Source organism: Bidens hawaiensis, unplaced genomic scaffold (genome assembly GCF_021521415.1).
Source record: "Bidens hawaiensis isolate Kalapana, Puna unplaced genomic scaffold, B.hawaiensis_p1.1 tig00009577_1, whole genome shotgun sequence".
NCBI lineage: Eukaryota > Viridiplantae > Streptophyta > Magnoliopsida > Asterales > Asteraceae > Bidens > Bidens hawaiensis.
This window is the reverse complement of record NW_027491716.1, coordinates 862,225-885,549: the sequence shown is the minus strand read 5'-3', so window position 1 is coordinate 885,549 and position 23,325 is coordinate 862,225. Positions and strand designations below refer to the sequence as shown.

At 36.3% G+C, this 23,325-nt stretch overlaps 2 protein-coding genes and 1 pseudogene across 2 annotated transcripts; all 3 read right to left on the bottom strand.

Annotated features, from left to right (window-relative positions):
* Positions 1 to 7,213: 7,213 nt before the first annotated feature.
* Positions 7,214 to 10,138, bottom strand: LOC143533000 (receptor-like protein EIX2). The gene has a single exon (XM_077027892.1). The coding sequence runs from the start codon at positions 10,136 to 10,138 to the stop codon at positions 7,214 to 7,216; it is 2,925 nt and encodes a 974-aa protein (XP_076884007.1).
* Positions 10,139 to 17,463: 7,325 nt separating this feature from the next.
* On the bottom strand, positions 17,464 to 20,391 carry LOC143532999 (receptor-like protein EIX2). Its single transcript, XM_077027891.1, has one exon. The coding sequence runs from the start codon at positions 20,389 to 20,391 to the stop codon at positions 17,464 to 17,466; it is 2,928 nt and encodes a 975-aa protein (XP_076884006.1).
* Positions 20,392 to 21,925: 1,534 nt separating this feature from the next.
* LOC143532998 (light-harvesting complex-like protein 3 isotype 1, chloroplastic pseudogene) lies at positions 21,926 to 22,951 on the bottom strand (annotated as a pseudogene).
* Between the last annotated feature and the right edge of the window lie 374 nt (positions 22,952 to 23,325).

Genomic DNA, 23,325 nt, shown 5'->3' with positions numbered 1-23,325 from the left:
TAAGGAAAGGGAAGAGAGAAAAGAAATCGGTGAGTTCTAGGGGGACTTCATCGGTTTATGGAACTTCTTGAAGCATTTGAGGCAATGTCGAGCTGTAGACACGCAATTCAGCGCTGACCGGGAGGCAACCCGGGGTTTGTAAGTGTGTTCTAGTTTGTTTTCTTTTTGTTAAGTCGTTGTCTGACTTTTGTCTCGAGTTTTGTGCAGCAAATCCCAAGTGTGGGGAGGTTTTGGTGAAATGCAAGTCATGGAAGTTTGGTAAGCATGTGGTTAATTTCACGTCTATCCAAGTATGTGTATATTTTGTTGTATTGGAACTTTGTGGGTGTGGTTCACTATAAACCCTCACGAGACCTTACTCGTCCACCCGGGCTACCGGGGGGTTTAAAGGGCTTGTTGCATACGCTAAATGCAACCGTGATTCCTACGAAAGTGAGTTAGGTCTTTTATCATTTTTAATTTGTTTAACAAAATTCTTTATGAAACTAACTAATTCGGTTCTGTAATGATTTTTCTAAATTAATGATAACTCTTAAAAGACCTATGTCTTACACTTGTGAGTGGTTTGCTTATACATGTCTCGAGATTTGTGCAGATTTGGTTAGTCCGTATTGGTCAGGGGTGGAGACGTGTGTCACGAATGTGTTGAGAGTTGTGGGCCGAGTATAGTATTGCATGTCATTATTATCAGGTGATTTTAGTTTCATAAATATTTTGTTATTTTTACTTTAGTTGTTAGAAATGTAATTGTATAATTTGCTCAAGCCCATCACATTAGTGCCCCGAGTTTTAAATTGTTAAACAGTCAAATTCAACCCCGTCCCTCAAACTTTCGTTAATTGTTTTATTATTTTAACATTGAGGACAATGTCAACCTCAAGTGTGAGGATGGGGAAAAATTGAAAATGTTTAGCCCGATAGTACCTCGAACAGTATTCAGAAACCTAAGTTATTAACTGTCACTTATTGCTATTAATGCCAAGTTAGAGGTTTTTGGTCATGGTTGGTTTTTCAGCTTCTCGATAGTTTTCCCAACAAATGTTATTTTAAAAATAAGAAGTTGAAAATGAAATCATTTAGACGGGGATAACGAGTCAAGGGGACGGGTATACATGTTTCATATCGGCAGCCCTTATTTCCAGACATATTGTGAGATTAGCCCCTATACTTAATACACATATTATATAATAGATATAAAACATGTCTTGTCATTAATTGAGAGAAACCAGCATGTTTTACAGAATTAGAACTTGCTTGTTACATGCTTATCGAGATCTTAATACCACCACCTGTATGGAGATTAGGACTTTAGAAAACCCGTTCCGTACATAATTCCCTACTAAATATATTCCTTACCCAACATTATCTCTTAGGAGCCCATTTGGACCATATTCCTTTTCATTTGCTAAACTGAACATTACACACCATTTCAGCCTTGGCCTTTATTTTGTTTTTACCCTTGTGATGAAATCCAGTTCGTTATCGAGTTGTATATAATCAGTTGTAGAGCATAGTACACAATGTACATATGTCTCGGTCGGAGTGGTAAATATTTGATTTAGTATCGTTTATCTGGTTAAAAAAAAAAGAAAAGCAAAATGCTAAAAAAAATAAATAAATAAATAGAGTTATTAGTTTGATTGTATTCAGTTGTAAATAGCAGTTCGTTTGTATTTGAGTTTGTTTGTTTGTATAACTGGGTTTCATCCACCTTAGTCACTAAAAATGCCTAATCCACACCCAAACCTAAGCCTCAGCAAAACCCTTAGTCCGAGTCTTTATGCAACCGGTGGTTAATAGGTGGAGATAGGACTGACCTGCAAGCATATTAAGTTGTAACTCATATTAGGTATTTTGAGGACAGAAACATATACTAGCACATCTTTTGGTAGTCCAGATATTAAACCGAGAGGAGTGTTGATAGTGTGAGGGGTGTGAACATGTATGCCCTAACCGGAAACAAAGTACACTTGTCTGGGCGATTCTATAGTTTTATGGTAGCATTATCTTTATTTGTGGGTTGTCAATCTAGAAAGTGTCAGTCTGGGAAACTGGGTATGACCTTAAATCTTGCTAGTATTAATGGTGATAATTGGTTGACCTATGATGGCGGTTAATGTTTATTTTAGAGTTTTGCTTGAGGGCAAGCAAAAGATAAGTGTGGGGATGTGATGTTCGGTTTATTTGTACATATATTAGTTCGTTAATGTAGTTGTTTTATTCGTTTAAAGTAGGAACTTTGGTACTTCATACATGTTTATTGTGTTTCAGGTCACAGGTACTTAACGCACTTAATTTGGACGTATACGAGCCTGGAATGAAGTCTCGGGAAGATCGGAGCCGTTACACAAGTGTTGGAAACAAAGAGAAACAAATGGGTTGAAATTCAGCTCTCAGAGTAAGCTACTATGGGATCAGAGTAGCCTATTCCGATGCCAAATTAGGTCAGAGTAAGGCAGTCAGATTTCAGAGTAAGGCAGTTAGATTTCAGAGTAAGGATTTTCACCCAGAGTAAGCTACGCCAGGGGTCAGAGTAGCTTACGCTGTGTTGCGAAATTTAATTTTAAAGCATGGGCCCAGCTGCTATATAAGCCATAAAAACCCTAGATCGAAAGGGGGATCATTCCAGCCGTTTTAGGGACGAACTTTGGCTATTTTGGGAGCTCCATAACACCTCCAATCACTACAAAATCCATGTTTCATCATCCCGAATCAAGACTTGAAGATCATATGATGACCATGAGAGGCTAGACCCTCCGAATCATACCCGGGATGTAGAGTATTGTATTTAACAGTTTTTCTCATGTATTAAGAAAGAATGATTGTAGCTATTTTTGATTAATCTATGAGTATTGATGTATGGTATTATTGTGCATTCAGTCAGTTTAGGTTTATATCGATTAGAACGATTAGTTTGCCAGTTGCTATGATAATTGCTTATAGGGTTGTTTTGACTAGTTTGAATGTGATGAAGCATACGTTTGCCCTTAGTTGAGTCACACTGGCAGGGACCGTTTGATAACCAGTGCCGTGTGTTAGCGAGCGTGGATGCCTAAGGTTTATCTAGTTAGTCAATCTGAGTTGATCATTGATAGTTAATATGTTAAGTGAACATGAGATGGCTGTTTATTTACTTACTTGAACCCCGGGTGTGATTTGCTTTTAGTAATAGCTTGATAATTGTTTACTTGTTCGTTTATCATAAAACAAATTCCTTTGCTAGCGTGATCAGCAGTTTTAATTGAACTACTTCATAATGTTAAGAACCGGTTTCACATTACACTGACCACATACTGCTCGTGGTTCGACACCCTACTTACCCTAACTAGCTTAAGGTGATTAGGACACTGATTTAATTGTTTTTGACTAGATAACGACAGTCTAGCATCAGCTCTATCCTAGTTTAACAATATATTTATAATACACCGTTTATACAAAACCATGCATCTTTAATAAATGAATAATAATAAATTTTTAAAATTGTCATGATTAATGTGGGATTAACAAGTGCCAATACATATATCTTTTTATTAGAGAGTATCTTACAATAATAATAAGAAAACGTTAAAGCTTAGGTGTCAAGCCTATATTTTCCCTAATTTATAATCTCTCATCTCATTCATTCTTGCTATTCATGGGTCATGGGTCAAAACTATTTTGTCAAGTGAGTTATAATATAGTGTGGATTTTATACATTATTGAATTAAGTGTCATTTTCATACTTGTGGTTTGACAACTACGCAACTTTAGTACATTTCTTAAATTTATTGCAAATCAACACCTGACGTTTCCATTAAAATCATGCTATTTTGACAGAATTATAGAAATTGTCCTTTATCTTACACCCAAATTTCACTCGTTGTCCCTGATATTCAAAATTGATCTTTTTTGTCCTTTACGTTTCAAAATCCTTTAGCGTTTGTCCTTTTCGCCTAACCCAGTTAGATTTTCTCGTTAAGTCAGGTCATGTGCTTTGCACAAGAGGGCAAATTGGTTATTTTACCTATTAAATTAAAAAATTGTTTTAATAAATAAAGAAAAGAATTAAAAAAAACTAAAAATATATATTTAATTCTTTCTCTTCCTTCTTCTTCTTCTTCTTCTTCTTCTTCCTCTTCCTCCTTCTTTACTACCAATCTCCGGCAGCTACCACTGCCACCGTCTTCTCCTCCGCTACCAATCTCCCCCATTTTCAAAGCATCGTTCAACAGCAAGCCCCACATTAAATTAAAAAATTTACAAATATATTATTTAATTAATTTAACCCCAATACAAACCCTAGAGCACCCCACCGTCTCTCCCACCTCCACTTCCGGCCACCATAATTGTCGCTATCAGCATCACTGGCTATCACCACTACCACACTCACTCCACCTGAGCACACAGTTTGTTGTTCAAACCCTAGCTAAGTATTTAGTGGCCGGCCAACGACGAACACAGCAAGGAAGCTTGAACGGATGCCAAGGAAGCTTGAATGGAAGCTTTTTCGGCGAAACCTTGCGGCGGCGGGTAGGGTTCTGCTTTGCTCCGCTTTTCCGGCAAAGGCTGTGCAACTTGGGCTCAACAACGTTAAGGAGATTTTTAAAATTGTATACGCAGATCTTGCGTTGCGTTGTTTCTTATCAAGAGTGCAGATCTGGTAGCGGCAGATGGTGCCGGAAGTTTGCTCTAAGGTTAATAAACTGGTTTTTCGGCAGGTTAATAAACTGTTTTTTCGGACGGGCTAATTAACGGGTTGATAATATGGTTTTTCCGGCAACATGGGTACTAAACTCGTGTCTCCGGTGATGTGGTGGTGGGTTTATGGCAGTGATGGTGTGGGTTGGGGGTAATGGTGATGGTGATTGGAGAGAGAGTGTGTATAAAGTTTTTTAATTTGTTGTTAGATATTGGTAGGAGAGTGGCCAGAGAAGATGGCGGCGGGAGATGGAGTGGCCGGAGAAGACGGTGGCGGCCGGCGGTGGTGGGCGCTGGAAAGTTTGGTGGTGGCTATGGAGGAAGAAGAAGGGGGAGAGAGAGAAAAAATATAAATATATATTAATTATTTTTTATTGTTTTTCTTTATTTATTAAAACATTTTTTTAATTTAATAGGTAAAATGACTAATTTGCCCTCATGTGCAAGGCACATGACCTGACTTAACGAGGATTTTTAACTAGGTTAGGCGAAAAGGACAAACGCTGAAGGATTTTGAAAGTAAAGGATAAAAAAGATCAATTTTGAAGATCAGGGACAACGAGTGAAATTTGAATGAAAGATAAATGATAATTTCTGTAATTCTGTCTGTTATTTTAGTACTTTTCGTTAACCCCGTTTGTTTTTTCATTAAATCTACATTGATTAATTTATAAGTATTTTGAGAATCACAATCGAAATAACTGACTTTATTTATTTTTATCATTTGACAAATCACGTGTAATACACGGATTCAAAAACTAGTAGATAGATAAAGATATAAATATTATCGATTTCTTTTAAAATGATAAAAAATAATTTGAAAACGAAAATTTTTAAGTATTAAATAAATTTTAAATAGGAAACCGGTGAAATGTTGCACTAGGCACGCTTTGATACACATGGTATTTTATGAGAACGTAACAAGAAATGCGTTTATATATTCTTTTGGAATTTAGTTATCCAAAAGAAATGAATATTACTTAAACTTAAAAAACCAAAATAAGAGAATCCCTAATTTCTTATAAAAGAAATGAATATTACTTAAAGCACATCCTACACAGTGTTGGGCAATTAACACAAAAAAAAAAAGGATACAATGTGCTTCAAATAATTTTTTAAACATCATTTAGTTTTGGTAACACCTAATGATGATGGAAGATTAGACAAGTAGGTGAGATTCACCGTTGGATCTTTGAATTAAACGGGCTTTATTTCACCGTACGACAACCGTACCTTCAGGCGTGTTCAACGTGTTAAGTGAGGATTTTCCCTGTATCGAAAGGCGAGTGTATCCGGATGTGATGAATTTAGCCAGTAGCTCATTTGAAAGATTCGTTCGCCGTTAAAAACACACAATTATGGGATTATGTGCATTCTAATACACAATTACAAACAGATAAAAAAAAATCGGCAATTTGTTTATGTGATTATATTATGGGCCATTGATTTTCCTTTAGGTTGCTTTTAGTTTATATTTTAAGTGTTTATAAGTTGAAGTATTTTTGGGCTTTTAAGCCCAATCATTTACATACCTTAATAAATGAATAAATAGTGTAGGCCGATATAGTTGATTCATATATGATATAACACACCTGCAAATAACAACTCCTAGTTAATGTCTAAATGCATACAGATTCAAGTGATTTCTAACTTTAAGGTTTTTTTTTTTTTTTTAATCTAGTTTTCTTGATTTAGGATTTAGAGGATATGGAGAAGAGATTGAAGTAAGGGGGTTTCATGAAATGCAGGAACATATTGATGGGCTCAATTCAAGGTACTTGTTTTAATTTTGGATATTTTTGCCTTTATACAAATTGTATCCTGACTGTCTCATTTGATTTATTCCAATTACTGAGAAATTGTATATATGTTAACTGATTCTTTAAAGCATCCATCGAGTTTTACTTGTTAAGTGATCAGAAATGTTTTTAGAGAATTAAAATGGGTCTGGGCTTGAATTTATTCAAACTGTAATTATGAATGAGCATATTATACAATCTTGTCTATTTTTTGGTTTAGCAAACGAGAGTCCATTACAAAAATAATGCACAAATTATACAACTTTGTCTGTTTTTTATTATAGAAAATGGCCCGAACCCGTCCTGAGGCCTGAACTTTTATACTGTCTGACCCGACCCCATTTGGCCAGCTCTAAATGGTATGCATGCTCTTGCAGCTTATGTGCCCAACTTGTCTCGGTACTCGAATGGCTATGCCAAGTGAGGATGATTCACAGTTATCTTAATACGATGTTGCGTGAGTTTTTAATACAGTACAATCAAGTCTGTTATATGCTGATGACTGATGAGCCAATCCATCACATCAACAGGTTCTTTTGTTCATGCATCTTTAATACGGAAGATTGGAAGTTACAGTTTAAAATCGTATTACAACATCAATTCAAAGTAAAACACAAAACTTATTACATCATCACTTATATTGCGATAATACGTATATGCATAACATCATAAACCTTATACCTTGATCAATTTACTCATGAGACTAAAATATGCAATCCTGCATGATTGGTTGACCATCAAGGAGCCGCAATGATCCAAAATCCAGTAATAAATCCAAGCACAATGCTAACAATCAATCCCCAGTCCGATCCATCGTCTTTCTTTTTGTCTCCTTTTGTATTAGTGGGCGCATCAACAGGTACACGACAATCACTTAGTGGTGCTCCACAAAGTTTGTTGCCAATAAAGCTAGACTCATTGAAGCTTTGGAGCTGAGTACCGATTGGAATTCTTCCTGTCAAATTGTTGTAGGACACATTGAACCTACTCATGAAAGTCAGCATTGACAAGTTTATGGGGAGTTCCCCCGAAAGCTTGTTAACTGATAAATCAAAAGATTCAAGTGCTTTCATGTCACCAACGTTTTCTGGAATCCTTCCTGTTAGTTGATTTCTTGATAAATTAAGTGATCTTAACCCTGGAAGGGTTGTAAGTTCACTTGGGATGTGCCCAGAAAAATTGTTGCTCGAAAGATCCAACAACGTCACTAGTTCTAGAGTAGATGCATAGGTGTACTCTTGTCCCTTCATAAACAATGTATCACTAGCAGAAAAAGATGTTGACGTACCATCTTCCTCGATAAAGTAGCCTGTGCCATATGTGTTTGTTTCTTGGCAAAGGATACTAAAGTTGTTAAAGCATCTTGGAATATTTCCTGACAAGTTATTTCCAGCAAGATCTAAAATCTGAGTAGTTGATAGATAACAGAGCTCGTCAGGAATATTTCCATCTAAATTGTTGAACCTAAGGTTGAGAATGCTCAAAACAGTGAGTTTGGTTCCAATCCACGCAGGAATGCTTCCAACAAGTTCATTTCTGCCAAGTTGTAGGATTTCCAACTTTGACAAGTTCATTAGGGAAGAGGGTAATCCTCCAGAGATCTTATTCCCATGCATGTTCAACCAAACAAGGTTCGACAAGCGACCAAATGTCCTTGGAATCTCACCAGACAAATTGTTATTCTCCAACTTTAAGATTTGCAAACTCGACCACTTCTCCCAGCACTCTGGAACAACACCCAAAAATTGATTATATCCCAAAGCCAGATATTCCGTTTCTTTCACACCATTGAAACACAAAAAATGGTGTAATGATCCCACAAAACAATTATTTGATAGATCCAAATGTGTAGGCATTAATGGACTGATGAAGAGAGAAGGCAGTTTACCGGTAAACTTATTTTGTGACATGTCTAAGTAAGTTAGATTAGGGAATGATCTCCAAAATGACTCAGGAGGAATGGGTGATGAAATGTGCGTGTTGCTTATGTCCAGGCGCTTTAAATCCCTCTGCCATTGAAGCCATGATGGAAATTGAGGCCCCAAACCCCAAGAGTTCAAAAACAGGCTATGCACCTGGAATGGAGGAATCCAATTTGCAACTTGTACTTTTAGGGTTAAGTTGTTGCCTTCTCCATATAGATTTTTCAAGCTCACTAATTTAGCAAAGTAAGCTTCTGTCACAACACCTGTCAACAAATTGTAAGGAAAATATAAATCAGTCAACTTTGAAAGTTGACTTAGACCATAAGGAAGATTGCCACTGAGTTGGTTATACGAAAGATCCAACATCTCCAACAATGATAATCTTGAGATGGAGTCAGGAATGCTTCCATTCAATCTATTGCCAGGAAGATTCAACACTTTCAACGATGATAATCGTTGGATGGAGTTAGGAATTGGACCATAAAGTCCAGAGGAGTATATGGTTAATGATTCCAAACTCGGTGATTTGCAGTCAAAAAGACTTTTAAGAAGGTATGCTAACCTAGTGCTACCAAAATTGTTGAATGCGAAATGAATCTCTCTCACTTCACAAAGGTTACCCAACGAATTAGGTATTGGATTGGTGAGTGGATTTCCTGACAGATCAAGACCAAGAAGAGATGTCAAGTTACGAAGTGAATGAAGTATTGAACTCGAAATTTCACAATAACTAATATCTAACACTTTCAAGCTACTAGGCAACTCTTTTAATACCGACGAAGAATTCAGGAAATCATTCCCGTAGGCATAAAGTGTCTCAAGAGAAGTCAAATTACGAAAGCTATAAATGTTAGAAGGGAGAGAGTGTTCAAAATAACAGCTACCAATATTCAATGTTACCAGACCTGTTAAACTAAAAATCCACTGTGGAATTGAACGTGTACCAAAATTGTTCCCAAGTATATCAAGCACGGAAAGGGAAGTTACATTAAGTCTAGAAGCATGGGGATGTATATCTGGGAGTTGGCAAATCACGAGATGCAGTTCGACCAAAGAAGGGAGGGTGTTAATCACAAGAAACCAATCAGTAGCTTTACTAAGGTCGACGAAACTCATATCCAAATGACGCAACCAATGAAGACTTGACAGCCACTGCATTTTCATCATGCTTGCTCCATCCAAACTTAGAGAAAGAACACGCAACTCTGAAATATTCCCTATCTGGGGAGGGATCATCCCACCAAACCTTGATTCGGATAGATTAAGATACCTCAAGCTTCTAAGAGAACCTATGAAGCTTGGAATTTGGATCCCTTTAAAGTTATTGCAGCTCAAATCTAGATATTTGAGTTGCTTCAGCTCCAACAAGGATGGACTTAAATGCCCTCCTAACCTCTGCTTTAAGGCTTCTTTTCTTTCTTTACTAGGGAGCCAATGTATTTCCTCACATTGACCATCAACTCCACTAAGATGAATCTCATGGACATGGCCAGTGATGTTATCACAAACAATTCCAGCCCATCTGCAACAATCGTTCTTCTCACCAACCCAAGAAGCAAGCCGGTCTACTTCGTCTATGAGGTTGCGCTTGAACCGCATAAGAGCTTGTCTCTCATCATCCTTGCATAATACATCACCGGAGTTTTGATCAGATAAGCACAAATGAACCAACGCCAAAACAACGAGCAGCCACAAGTGACAAGATGATAAATAAGAAATCGAGAATTGAGCACTCATATTGATTAGTTAAGAAGGAAATAACAGTTGGTAGGCTTTTAGTTTACAAGAAGATGTTGGAGTTCAGTTGATATATACTCGTACTTTTACTTGTCAATAGTAGCTTTCCTTTTCCGTAGTCCAACTGCAACTATACAATGCAAGACTCATGTGTGGTGGATACAAATGATATAATTCTGTAAACAAATTAAGGCCAGGTGACTAGTCAAAGCTTCACATCCATACAAAATTATTATCTTGTAAACATGGGCGGATCTAGAGTTTAAATGGGTGGTTCCCGGGAACCACCCGAGTTTCGAAATAATAGTATATTGATAGCTAGAAAATATTAGAGGAACCATCTTATATAATAGTATATATCTCTTTTTTAAGTCAACCTTATATCAATTTAGAGTTTTATAAAGCACACACCTACATAGTGGTTGTCTCTCTAAAAGTTAAGTTTAGATTCATTTGTTAAATTTTTAATTATTCTTGATATTGTTAATTGCTAAATTTTAGTTTTAGTTTGCTAGTTTTTGTTAGTTTAAATTGTTAGTTTGTTAGTTTTTAATTTGTTAGTTTGTAATGAACTCTGCCCGAATCATCGAACCGACCCGGGATATTTTATACTCGATTCTATGAAATTGAAGCATTTAAAAGTAGTGCACCACCTGAAAAAAATTCTTAGATCCGCCATGGCTTGTAAAGTATTTCCTTTAATATTAGTATATTATGATAAAATGTTTTCCAGTTATGAAGTTTGATAGTTGTACATTAACTTCGACAAAGTTATTTGTTTTCTAATTCAACAATAGTATTAGTATGTTATTGTTTTGGCAGGTGATTCATTTTTAAATTTTATGAAAATAACCTTATTTACCTAAAAAAAACGATGAAAAACAATTATTTATGTAATTATATTAAGGAGTACTACTAGCTTATAAAAACATTAGTCTATTGAAATGACCCTGGTCCAAGTAAACCCATAAAGTCGTTGCAAACGTATATCGGCCAGCCAAGTCAAGCACTCAAGCCCAATTGTCCACCCGTATTATTTAAAAGGTCATTTGTTATTATGGTTGAGTTATTCTACAAATACCAACAAAAATGAGAAGTGTGAGAAGTCATAGTTAATTAACATGTGTTAGGTGAGGACCAAAGGAAAAGTGGTATAAAAGTAATAAGACATATTTTCTCTCTCCACATGTCAATTCCTCCATCATTTTAAAACGTCTATAACTTTTTTATATGATATTTTTTTTAAAAAAAATCACCATAATAATAAGCGTTTTTTATTTTTAATATGAGTATGATTTTGTTATGTAAAAATTAAAACAAATATTACGTCATTGTGTTTTTTTTGCTTACCATTATGTCTTTTTTCGTCATTGTGTCTTTCTGTTTGTCATTGTGTTTTTTTCGTCATTGTGTCTTTCAACTCATCATTGTGTTTATTTTTTAATACTAATCACAGTTGTGTAATAATAATATGCAAATATAATGATAAAATAACAACAAATTATCTAATACTTAAAACACATTGATAAATACATATGTAATAATGACCTGAAACGTAAGACACAATGTTGAATACATATAACACAATGACCTGAAACGTAAAACACAATGGAAACTACATATTACACTATGACTTGAACGTAATGCACAATGAACGTAATACTATTTTCTCCACAATCACTAAAACACAATGATAAGTAGAAAAATAAATGACAAACAAAAAAACACAATAATATAATCTGTGTTTTAATTGTTTAATATGAGTACCAATTGATAACAGTCTAGGGGTGTTCAAATTCGGATATCCGGAGTTGCGGATATCCGAAGTTCGGATATCCAAACATTTCGGATAGTGGATTTCACTATCCGAATCCGTATCAGAAATTTCGGATGTCCGAAGTTCGGACATCCGAAATTTCAGACATCCGTTCGAATAGTGAATCGGATATCTGAATTTGAAAAAAAAAATACCCAATTAATATCTATCATTTAGTAACAACTATTTTATTGTTTATTACACAAAAAATTACAAGAACAGATGGCTACTAGATCTGAACATTGAAAAAAAAAATCAAAAAAATAGATAAATCTAACAAGTGCACTCTATGTCGCCACCTATCACAGTATGAAATCAATCACCGTTTCCGCCGCATTTTCCTCTCCGGCAATAGCAAAAGGGCTACCTTCCCATCGTTTACCCGGAGAATCAATAGTATAGATCTATCGAAGCGGGTCGCCGAAGTTGATAAGCACCTGCGATTGTTGTTTCAAACTTTGAATCGAGAAAAATGTGACGGTATTTCAAGTATTTGACCGGTCGGCGCTAACCGGCGGTGAGATGTAGAGTTTATGGTTGATTAGCAGATTAGAAGGAAGAGGCGGCATGAAATACTTGTGAATAAGCGAATGAGATTAAGGATTTAGGGTTAAAATGATATGTATATATAAATAAAATAAATAATTAAAAGTAACAAAATATAAATTTCGGATATCCGAACTATCCGAAAATTTTCAAACCCACTATCCGAATCCGAAAATTCGGATATCCAAGATTCGGATATCCGAATTTTCGGATAATTCGGATTCGGATTTTCGGATATTTCAGATACGGATTCGGATTTTTTTGAACACCCCTAGATAACACAATAACCAAAATCTATAACACAATGCATTGAAAAACTCAATTAAAAATCACAATGAACAACAAATAACACAATATAAAAAAACACACTATTTTTTTTAATTTTTATATAACAATATGATACTCATATTAAAGATAAAAAAACGTTTGTTATTATGGTGAAATTTTTTTATAAAAAGAATCTTGCATAAAAAAGTTTTGGACGTTTTAAAATGATGGGGGAATTGACATGTGCCATGTGGAAACAGAAAGTTAACAAAAATGGGTTATTACCTTTATGCCCTTTCCATCAATTTATTCTCTTAAATTAATATTCATAATTCAAATATGAGATCAATGGATTAGATTATTTCTCACAATTCTTATTTCTGTTGTCATTTGTATTTTAACTTTACCCTTGTTGGGTTTTCATATGGTTGATACATACTTTATCAAACAAAAGGATTAATTGAGAATGTACATATTCTTGCATAGTCGTATCAATTAAATCATTTTTGTTTACGTTTACGTAAGCTCTTGCCTTGGATCAGGATTTAAAGCATTATTCAAATATATTCCAATTAATTCTGCCTAATTTTTATCAATAGTTTTGCAATGAGTGAATTTTATCAGGTATAGTTTTGTGGTTTACTCATTTACGGATAAACATCAAAGTCCCAAAAGAATAGGGGCAGAGCGACATAGTTCGGATCGAACGAAAGTCAAAATCGTTTGGCCCTAACAAGATCGATTTAGAATCTGGTTTCTAAACGAAACCCATACATAATTGGATCATCTTTATACCTGATTTATAATATTTTCCATGGTGTGCTTCAAGGTTGCAAAAGTCGCTAGGCGGACCCTAGGCGGTCGACTGGGGAGTTGGGTGTATTCGGGGAGTACTCGGAGAGTACTCGAACATGATAAATATAAAGAAAATTAATTTTTGGATATTATATATATGTCAGATATCGTTATTTTACTAATATTTATAACAAAATATGTAAATATTAATATAAATAGAAGAAATACATAATAAATATTCTAAGAAGTACTAATCATTAATTAAAAAAATGATACTTGTTCTTTAATATTATAGAAATAAGAATTATGTTTTATTTTTAAGTGAAAATTGGCTCAAGTCTGCCGACTAAATGTGATTCTGGCTAAGGGTGGCCATATTTGATCCATTCATAATAACTAGGCGGAGTTAAAGAAACTCCCCTCGGCGACGTATCTTGTAGCGAGTACTCGGGGAGTACTCGGCATTGTAAACCTACTTTTACAACATTGGTGTTCTTATATTCAAGGGTTAACCATACCCCCATGTCTTTTTTTAATTTATTTTGGTATACATACGATAAATCCTAAATTACACCACATATATTTTAATACCACACGTCAAAAAAAAAATCCAATTTTTAAATTTTACAAATATAAACCTCATCTACACCAAGTATGTATACTAACAACATTCCAGACTGTGGTTTTTTAGTTTTGTTGTTTGCTTCTTTTTATTTTTAGTTGCGCCCTTGCAGCTTACTTATGTTTCAACCCCTAAACTTTGGTATAGTTATTATATGACTCCTGAGCTTTAATTGTTTTTTTAATTAATAAAGTTATTAACTGATTTACGTTTACCACTAAACGGTAATCTAGTTATCACACGACCAACTTTAATAATTCGTCCATTTATACCTTAAACTTTAATTGAGTTATCATACGACTTGAAGTTGAGTAAGGTTATATTTTTACTTTTTAGCAAAGATATTTTTGTTATTCAGTTTTTATACATTTAAGTCTTTTAATTGCTTTTATATTCAACTTATTTTAATTAAATATAAGTTTTAACTCTAGACATGTTACTTAACCGTGTTGGTAGCTTATTTTTACCGTTGTTTACATTAAACGTAAATGATCTACGTTAACCCATCGTTATATAGGTAACGAATATATCCTCACCGTCCGTCAACCACCTACGTCCCCTCCACAAATCGCGTGCTTCAACTCTAGTTGGTTAACATGTATGAAAGATAAGCTCATTACTTACATTTAAATAAATAAGCCTCACAACAACCCACACCCCATTTAAGCAATTAAAACAATTAACCTTCACATAATTAACAAACAAAACTAGTAGTTGCTCTTAGAATGTTGTCCCTTCCCCACTAGTCCACGACCACTCCCCATGCCTGACTCTTAGACGTCTAGTCGCATCGAGGATTCGAGATTTTCAAGTAATATATCAGACATCACTGATCGACCTAAACATCGAATTGACGCCTTAATAGAATTTTAATATATCAGACATCATTGATCGACCTAAACATCGAATTATCAAAGTTTGTGAGTTTGGTATTTTTCTTCAATCGGAAATTACAAAAACAATCAGAATATAAAGGAATAAAATACATATTGCTCCTCTAATTTAGCCACCAAAATAAGAAAGTAAATAATGATGATTGTCGGTTGTGGTAGTAGTCAAAGGAAGCTAGAATCAAGCACTAATTTAGATTCCCCCTCAAGTTGGAGCGTGCAAGTCACGAACGCCCAAATTGCCAAGAAGATATGGAAAAAGGTGTTCAAGGAATTTAACATCCCTAGATAACACAATTTTATTTTCAACTGCATCATAGAGTTTATACCCCTTTGTTCCAGGTGGATAACCCAAAAAAATGCTGGGCTTCCCCCCTTAATTCAAATTTATCTCCCTTGGTATCCGTATTTCGAAAATATGCCAAACACCCAAAAACCTTCATGTGCTCGTATTCGGGTTTTCGTTCAAAAAGAATTTCAAAAGGTGTTTTGTTGTTGATGGTTTTTGATGGAAGGCGATTTATTATGTATGCGGCTGTCATGACACACTCGCCCCAAAACATTTTAGGCAAATTCGCCTCAAATCTAAGGGCTCGTGCGGTTTCGAGAAGGTGACTATGCTTGCGTTCAACCACACCATTTTGTTGAGGTGTGTGCGGGCAGGTGGTTTCAAGAAGAACGCCATGTTCATTATAAAAATCTTGCATTCGGTTAGAGACAAATTCACCCCATTGTCACAACGAACTCTTTCAATTAATTTTCGAAATTGTGTTTTCAACATTTTGTGGAAACTAATTAGACGGTCTGACGCTTCAAACTTGTGTTTTAGGAGAAAAACCCACACGGCATGACTATAGTCGTTCACGATGGTTAAAAAATAACTTGCCTCCGATAATGAAGGTGTTCTATACCTTTCCCATATGTCACAATGCAATAATTCGAAACATTCTTGGGTTTTAATGGAACTAACCGGAAAAGGTAAACGAGTGTGCTTAGCCTTTGCACATGAGTCACAATCCACAATTTTAAAGAGACCATTTTGAATGAAATCAAAACAAGAAAGTTTGTTACTAGAAGTATTACCTAGTCTTTTGTGCCACACATCCACCGTTGACATCATGGCCTTTCTTTTATCTTCCAACATCTCGATCCGATAGAGCCCGTGCTTGCATTTACCCACTCCGATCAATTCCCTCGTCCGTAAGTCCTGCATAAAATAGAATTCCGGGTAGAAGGTTATAGAACTTTGAAGGTCTTTGACAAACGGCTAACGGATAAAAGGTTGCATCTGAATTTTGGGACATGTAAAACCCCTTTTATGGTGGTTCCGTTTGGTAGTTGGAAAGTTCCTCTACCCTCCACGGGTATTGAATCCCCATTTGGAATGATTACTGGGTATTCGTGTTTGGATATCACTTTACTTTCTAACCATTCGGCTCGATGTGTTATGTGTCGGTGCAACCGGAATTGATAATCCAGTAATCACCTTTGTTTACTTTCGGTTCGAGATGATTCAGAAGAGCGTGGTATTGTTTGATATTTAAACTTGGAATGGGGCTTGCGTCTGAGTTGGACTTGACATTCGCCTCACTGTTACGAGGAGCAGAACAATATCCGGTCGATGAATTGTTTGTCATGGTTGATGGTTAGTAGGGATTAGGGTTTTTGGTTAATTTCTGAGCGGTATATAAACCTTGCTCTGATACCATATCAAAGTTTGTGAGTTTGGCATTTTTCTTCAATCGGAAATTACAAAAACAATCAGAATATAAAGGAATAAAATACATATTGCTCCTCTAATTTAGCCACCAAAATAAGAAAGTAAATAATGATGATTGTCGGTTGTGGTAATAGTCAAAGGAAGCTAGAATCAAGCACTAATTTAGACGAATTGACGTCTTAATAGAATTTTGCCAAGTGTCAAGTGCCACCCCACTATCGGAACTTAATTTGCCAACTACCGAGTGCCATCCCATGATTTCGGGAACATCCGAATTCAAGTTACTTTTTAAATTCTACTCTATTTTGTTTCCTTTATTTTTTTTTATTTGGTATATTATTGGTTTGTTCACATGATCAAACAAATAAACAGGATTTATATTATCACTATATGCGGGACCGAAAAATTATTATATATGCATGCAGCGATAACTTTCTGAATCAGCACTTGCAATTGGGCCTGGTGACGGTATGCTCAATTGCTCATAGTGGAGCCTGGAATAGATTCAGATGGGCTGGGTTCACAAAAGAGACGGGCCAGTGGCAATGTTTATTTGATCAGACACAGGCCTTCACAGTTAAAGCCCTTGGGCTCTTAACTGAGTAGATTATACAAATACTAGTACACTGACTTCGGCTAGATTACATTGTAGAAGTATTTTTTGTTCTTTTATGAACCACAAAACTTGCACCAAATATCATACAGAAATTCATAATATTTTGTCCTCCATAACTTGCTACCCACCAGAGGACCAACTAAAACCCAAAATCCCACTACAAACCCGACCACTACGCTTGTAACAAGTCCCCAGTCTGGCCCATCAGACTCGTCACTTCCTCCTCCTTCACCATCATCACCCGCCCGTCCACCGCCCTGCCTTTCACACCTTAAGCTAACCGGAGCTCCACAAAGTCCATTCCCAACAAAGCTCGATTCCTCAAAGCTTTGAAACTGAGTACTCGACGGTATTCTTCCTGTCAAATTATTATATGATACATTTAACAAATTCAAGAAACTCAATTTTGACATGCTTAAAGGAATACTCCCAACAAGCTGATTCCTTGACACATCAAATATTTCTAACAACTTCATGTCCCCGATCTTCTCGGGGATCCTCCCTGTTAACCGGTTATGAGAAAAGTTCAAGAATCTTAACTCCACAAGCTGTGTGATCTCACTCGGAATGACCCCGTTTAAATCATTACTCGAAAGATCCATAAATGTTACTAGACCAAGAATGCTGCCATACCCATTCACCCTTCCTCTCATCACCAACCAAGCACTGCCCATAAACTCATAGCTGGCTAAATCGACCATCTGACCCGGATCAACTTTTCCAGTCATGACACTAAAATTGTTGAAGCAGTTTGGTATTCTTCCTGAAAGATTGTTGCCAGCAAGATCAACAATCTGGATAGAATCAAGTCTGCAGAATTCGTCCGGGATTTTGCCATTCAGTTTGTTTGAACGAAGGCTGAGAACCTTCAATATCGTACCTTCTCCACCGATTGATTTCGGTATGCCTCCAATGAAATTGTTTTCAGAAAGATCAGCGATTTGTAAGCTCTTTGAGTTCAATAGCTCTACCGGTAGTTCTCCTGAGAGCTTGTTGTTGTTCATGTGTAACGACTGTAGCGAAGATAAATTTGCCAATGATCTTGGAAATTCACCGGTCAGATTATTATTCTGAAAGTTCAAGATATTTAAGAACTCCCAGTTTGTCCAGCAATCAGGAAGATCACCCGAAAGATTGGTTCTCCCAAGATTCATATATATAACCTGTTTCTGCTCCTCATCCATTTCAGAGCAAATGAAATCGTTCAAAGACACCGACGAGAGATTATTATCTGAGATATTCAGATACTGCAAACCCGAAAACGTACTCCAGAACCAACTTGGAATGTTATCTGAAATCTCCGTGCTGCCTAGATACAAGATGGATAAACCGGTCTGATTTTGAAGCCACGAAGGGAATTTTGGACCTAAACTCCAAGAATCCAAGCTCAATATTCCAAGTTGGAAAGGTGGTTCCCAGTTGTCAGCCGATAGCTCGAGTCTTAACATGTTTGAATCTCCACGTAAACTGAGTAAACTCGTGAGGTTAGCAAAATGGTCTTCTGTCACGACACCTGTTAACAAATTGTTCCCGATGTTTAGATTCGTGAGCTTTGTAAGTTGGCCAATGCTTCGGGGAATAGTTCCATTGATTTCATTGTATGAAAGATCTAACTCCTCCAAAGCTAACAATCCCTCAAAGGTATCTGGTAACGGGCCAGAAATGTAATTGGAGCGCAATTTCATCGATAGCAAGGATGACAGTTTTCCAATTGAGTCAGGAATCGGACCCGAAATTGAATTAAACCCGAGCTCTAGAGTTTGTAAGGATGATAAGTCCCCTAAAGAATCCGGGATTAACCCGGAAATGGAATTGCCGTAAAGATCAATGTGAACCAGATTCTTTAGATTCCCGAGCTGTAGTGGCAAATCACCAGAAAGCCCGCTTTCTGCAAATTTTAAAGACTCGAGTTTAGACGATTCACATTCGAACAAATTTGTGAGGACGTCGAATAGACTTTTCCCATCAAATTTATTCCAACTAAGATCTAATTCTCTTAAATTACATATACTTTCTGTAGATGAATTACGCATTGCCTGAATATCCGTGAATTGATTAAGCGACAAATCAAGGTAAGTAAGGGAATTCATGCTCATTAGACAGGAAGGAACCGGCCCGTTGAAATCACAGAAAGCAAGGTTTAAGGATACTAGACTCTGTAAACCAGTAATCCAACTCGGTATCGAGGTAGTACTGAAGTTATTATTTGAAAGATCAAGGATTGAAAGTGAAGTAAAATTAACCATGGTTAAGCTAGGTGTGGTAGGAGGTAACCCACAATTTGATAAATGCAGCTCTACAAGAGTAGAAGGGAGGAGAGTTTGAGTCACCTGTGGCCAATCAAATGCATCACCGAGTTGAACCGCGCTCATGTCCAGGTGGCGCAAGAACGAAAGACCCGATAACCATTGCAAACTCTTAAGCCGTGGCACATACTGATCACCGCTATAAAGATACCGGATACTGAGTACTTGTAACTTGGAAAGATTCCCGAATTCACTCGGGATCTCTCTGGAGAATCTTGACTCTGAAAGATTCAGATATGTCAAGTTTCGGAGAGACCCAATGAGGGCTGGGATCGGGTTCCCTCCAAAATCGTTGCAGCTCAAGTCCAGATACTCAAGTGAAGTCAAATTATGCAATGAAGGGTTGACTTTCCCTCCAAATCTTTGTATTGATGTTTCTTGGGTGTCCCAGTATGGTGTTGCATCATCGGGCCCACGAAGGTGGATCTCGCTGACATGACCGGTTTGATTGTTGCAAGTGATTCCGTACCATTTGCAGCAGTCTGCATTGCTTCTGTTCCAGGAAAAGAGTCGGTTTGCACCGTCGATGAGGTCGTTTTTGAACTCCAAAAGTGCGGTTTTCTCGTATCCGATGCATAGAATACTTGTGGAGTTTTGTTTAGACAAAGAATAATGAAAGAATGTAAAGATTGTGAGAATCCAAAGGTATGAGAAAGAAGATGGGTGGGAACTCATGATTGTTACAAAGAACTTACAATCTTGAAAAAGATTGGGTTTTTATTAGGATATATTAAAGAGTGGATGTTAGGACACCAGGCTTGACATTTGAAATAAGTCAACTGAATGATTTCAGTAGTCAACAAAGGAAGAACCAAGTTGTCTTTCATTCCCATTATAGAGAGTATGGGCTCCAAAGTGTATCTTCCCAGAAATGATAAATTAGTTAAAGACCTTTAATATAAATATAGTGCAAGTTGCTAGGAAGCCATTCACCAACTAGGAATAAAGGGTATTTTTGTCTTTTGACTGAGCAACAACTTGCACAATTGCCTCAATATCCAGATTTATATGTGTTTTATGACTTTGTTTGCTGGGTGTAAACTCAATCTCCTGTCCAGATTAATATATGAGAAAGTATGACTTGTTTCCTTTATTTTAATTATTTTAGTCAAACATCATTATATTAATACCAAATTGTGTTTATTTTCATTACAAAAGAAATCACAATGTGAACTTTGCAAAAGTTGAGAAAAAAACAAAGTCACGTGATATTATGTTTTTTTTCTTATTAAGGTGGCCTTATCCATGTGTAGGGCCCAATTATGTGGTTATTTTATTTTATCAACGGCTGTATTCTATGTTTTGTTTCTTTATCTATGCATATTTGGGTCCGAAACCATTGTAAACAAAAGTCTATTGGGCCATGAAAATAATAGAAAGATGCATGGCAAGCTCTCATCTAGAAGTGTACAAAAAAACCGGTTTGGGACCGGTTTTAGGCAAATCGAACCGAACCGGTTTGGATTTACAACCGGTTTCAAACCGACCCAAACCGTCAGTTTCATGACCGGTTCCCCTTAATATCTACCAAACCAGTTTGAGAAAAACGGTTAAAACCGGCCAAAACCGGTTTATAAACCGAACCGACGTGACCAGGTTGGCCTATCTTGTGTCTAAACCGGTTTATAAACCGAACCGGTTTGAGTCAAACCGGTTTTGACCAGCCGTTGACCAAACCGGTTCGGTTTGGGTTTAAAACCGGTTTTGTACACCTCTACTCTCACCTATAAAAGGTGAAGCATGCCCATAATACATAGCCGTTTTTCAAAACCTTTTCTCTTTACCTTGTCTCCCCACCAACTCTCCATTTTTCCATATATAGAAAATAACTCAAACACCCAACAAGATCCGAGATCTCGGTTGGTTATATGTGATTTTCGCTAGCATATAACTAAGATTGATTCAACAACACGTTGTAAGATCCGGTTTAAGGGACCTACACCATGTGAAAGAATTCCAGGGTGAAGAAAATATTAAAGTTTGTGAATTGAATGCAGAAATATTAAATAATTACCAAATATGAAAATGATTGAATATGAGTGAAGTGTTTATAAAAACTTATATGACTATCAATATATAATGCTCATGAGTCATGACAAAACTTTATCGACTACACGTACAAGCACTTTCGTGGTACAATCATATGTTTGGCAGGAATTCTAACTAGTTTCATACATATAAATATATAATCTATAAATCAAGTTTCTCTTTAGGGATCAAACAGTTTCGTTAGTTGCTGATACATGTGTTTCATTTTTTCTCCAAAATCTCCACTGCTTGCTGAATCTTGATCTTGCCATGATGCTTGCCATTGTTTATCATAAAACGTAGCTTCATCTGCTAGATTCCTCAAATCCTTCAGCGAATCGGTTTGCCTAAAAACAACTACACCGATGACCGCCATGAACAAACCAATCTTGCATATGAAATTACCACTTTGCCCCACAACATCCAGCCCGGTCAAAACATCCACAAGATAAGCCATAAAGAACCCAATCATCGCAGCACGACCTACATCATGACAAATATGTTATCTAGACTGATCTGAAAACCCGAACTGGCCGGGATTAGACCAAGTACAAGTATGTAAGTGCATATTAGAAGATAATATGAAGACTAACCATTGAGCAACTCAGCCTCAGGTAGGTGAGAATGTGTAATCCAAGCCCACCAAGGTATAATGGAGCTTCTAAACAGCACCGGTTCTTGATTCGTTGCTGCCTCTGGATATAATTCAAGAAACTTTCTTCTCCTGGCTTCTGCAAAACCAAAAAGAGTCAAAGTTTGACTTTTAGTGTGCCAATAATTCAAGAAAACAAATATGCATATGAATTACAAAAATTATTACCAGCAACAATTAGAGCATCCCAATCCATTCTTCCAGATTTTACAAACATATTCAAATCCCATGTCCCGTGTTTCCACCGCTCATCAGCGAATTTGACACAAGAAGTTTCTGTACTGTCACTGCTCTCGACTACCTTATTGTTCTGCTTCTGTTCTTGAGGTGTGATTAGACCGTTTTGGTCTTTAACGTTCAGCCTTACAAATGTTGAATCCTGTTTGGTGCCTAAAGAGCGTGTGGTTCCAAGTTGAGATGGTTCTTTGGTGGCTAGGTGAGGAGAACTGCAAGCTCGGTACATTGCAGCATTGATGCATATTGAAGCCATAGAATGCTGATGTGTTTGGTAACTAAAATATCTTGTAAGGTATTATGTTCTCTTTAACTAATATTGGTTTTAAAGAGACTTTAACACTAAAAAGAATTAAAGGTATTGCAGCCCATAACTTGATATACAAGGGAAGATCTTATCCCTTGATGTTATGGGAGGCTTTTGTCATCCACTTCTTTGTAATTTTCTTCTACCATCTATGTTAATATATTTTATGCATACAAGAATTTTAATTTTAATTTTATATTTCAATAAACACGTATTAGTCAATCATGGATATCATAATTTTATTTTTGGTTTGTTATGTAACTCATCTTACAAAGCTCTATAACTTTTATATATTATCTTAGTTCCAATAGTATACATTATCACTATTACAATTTTTTGTTTCAACTAGCACAACATTACATTTGTGTGTTCATACAGTCTTATATAA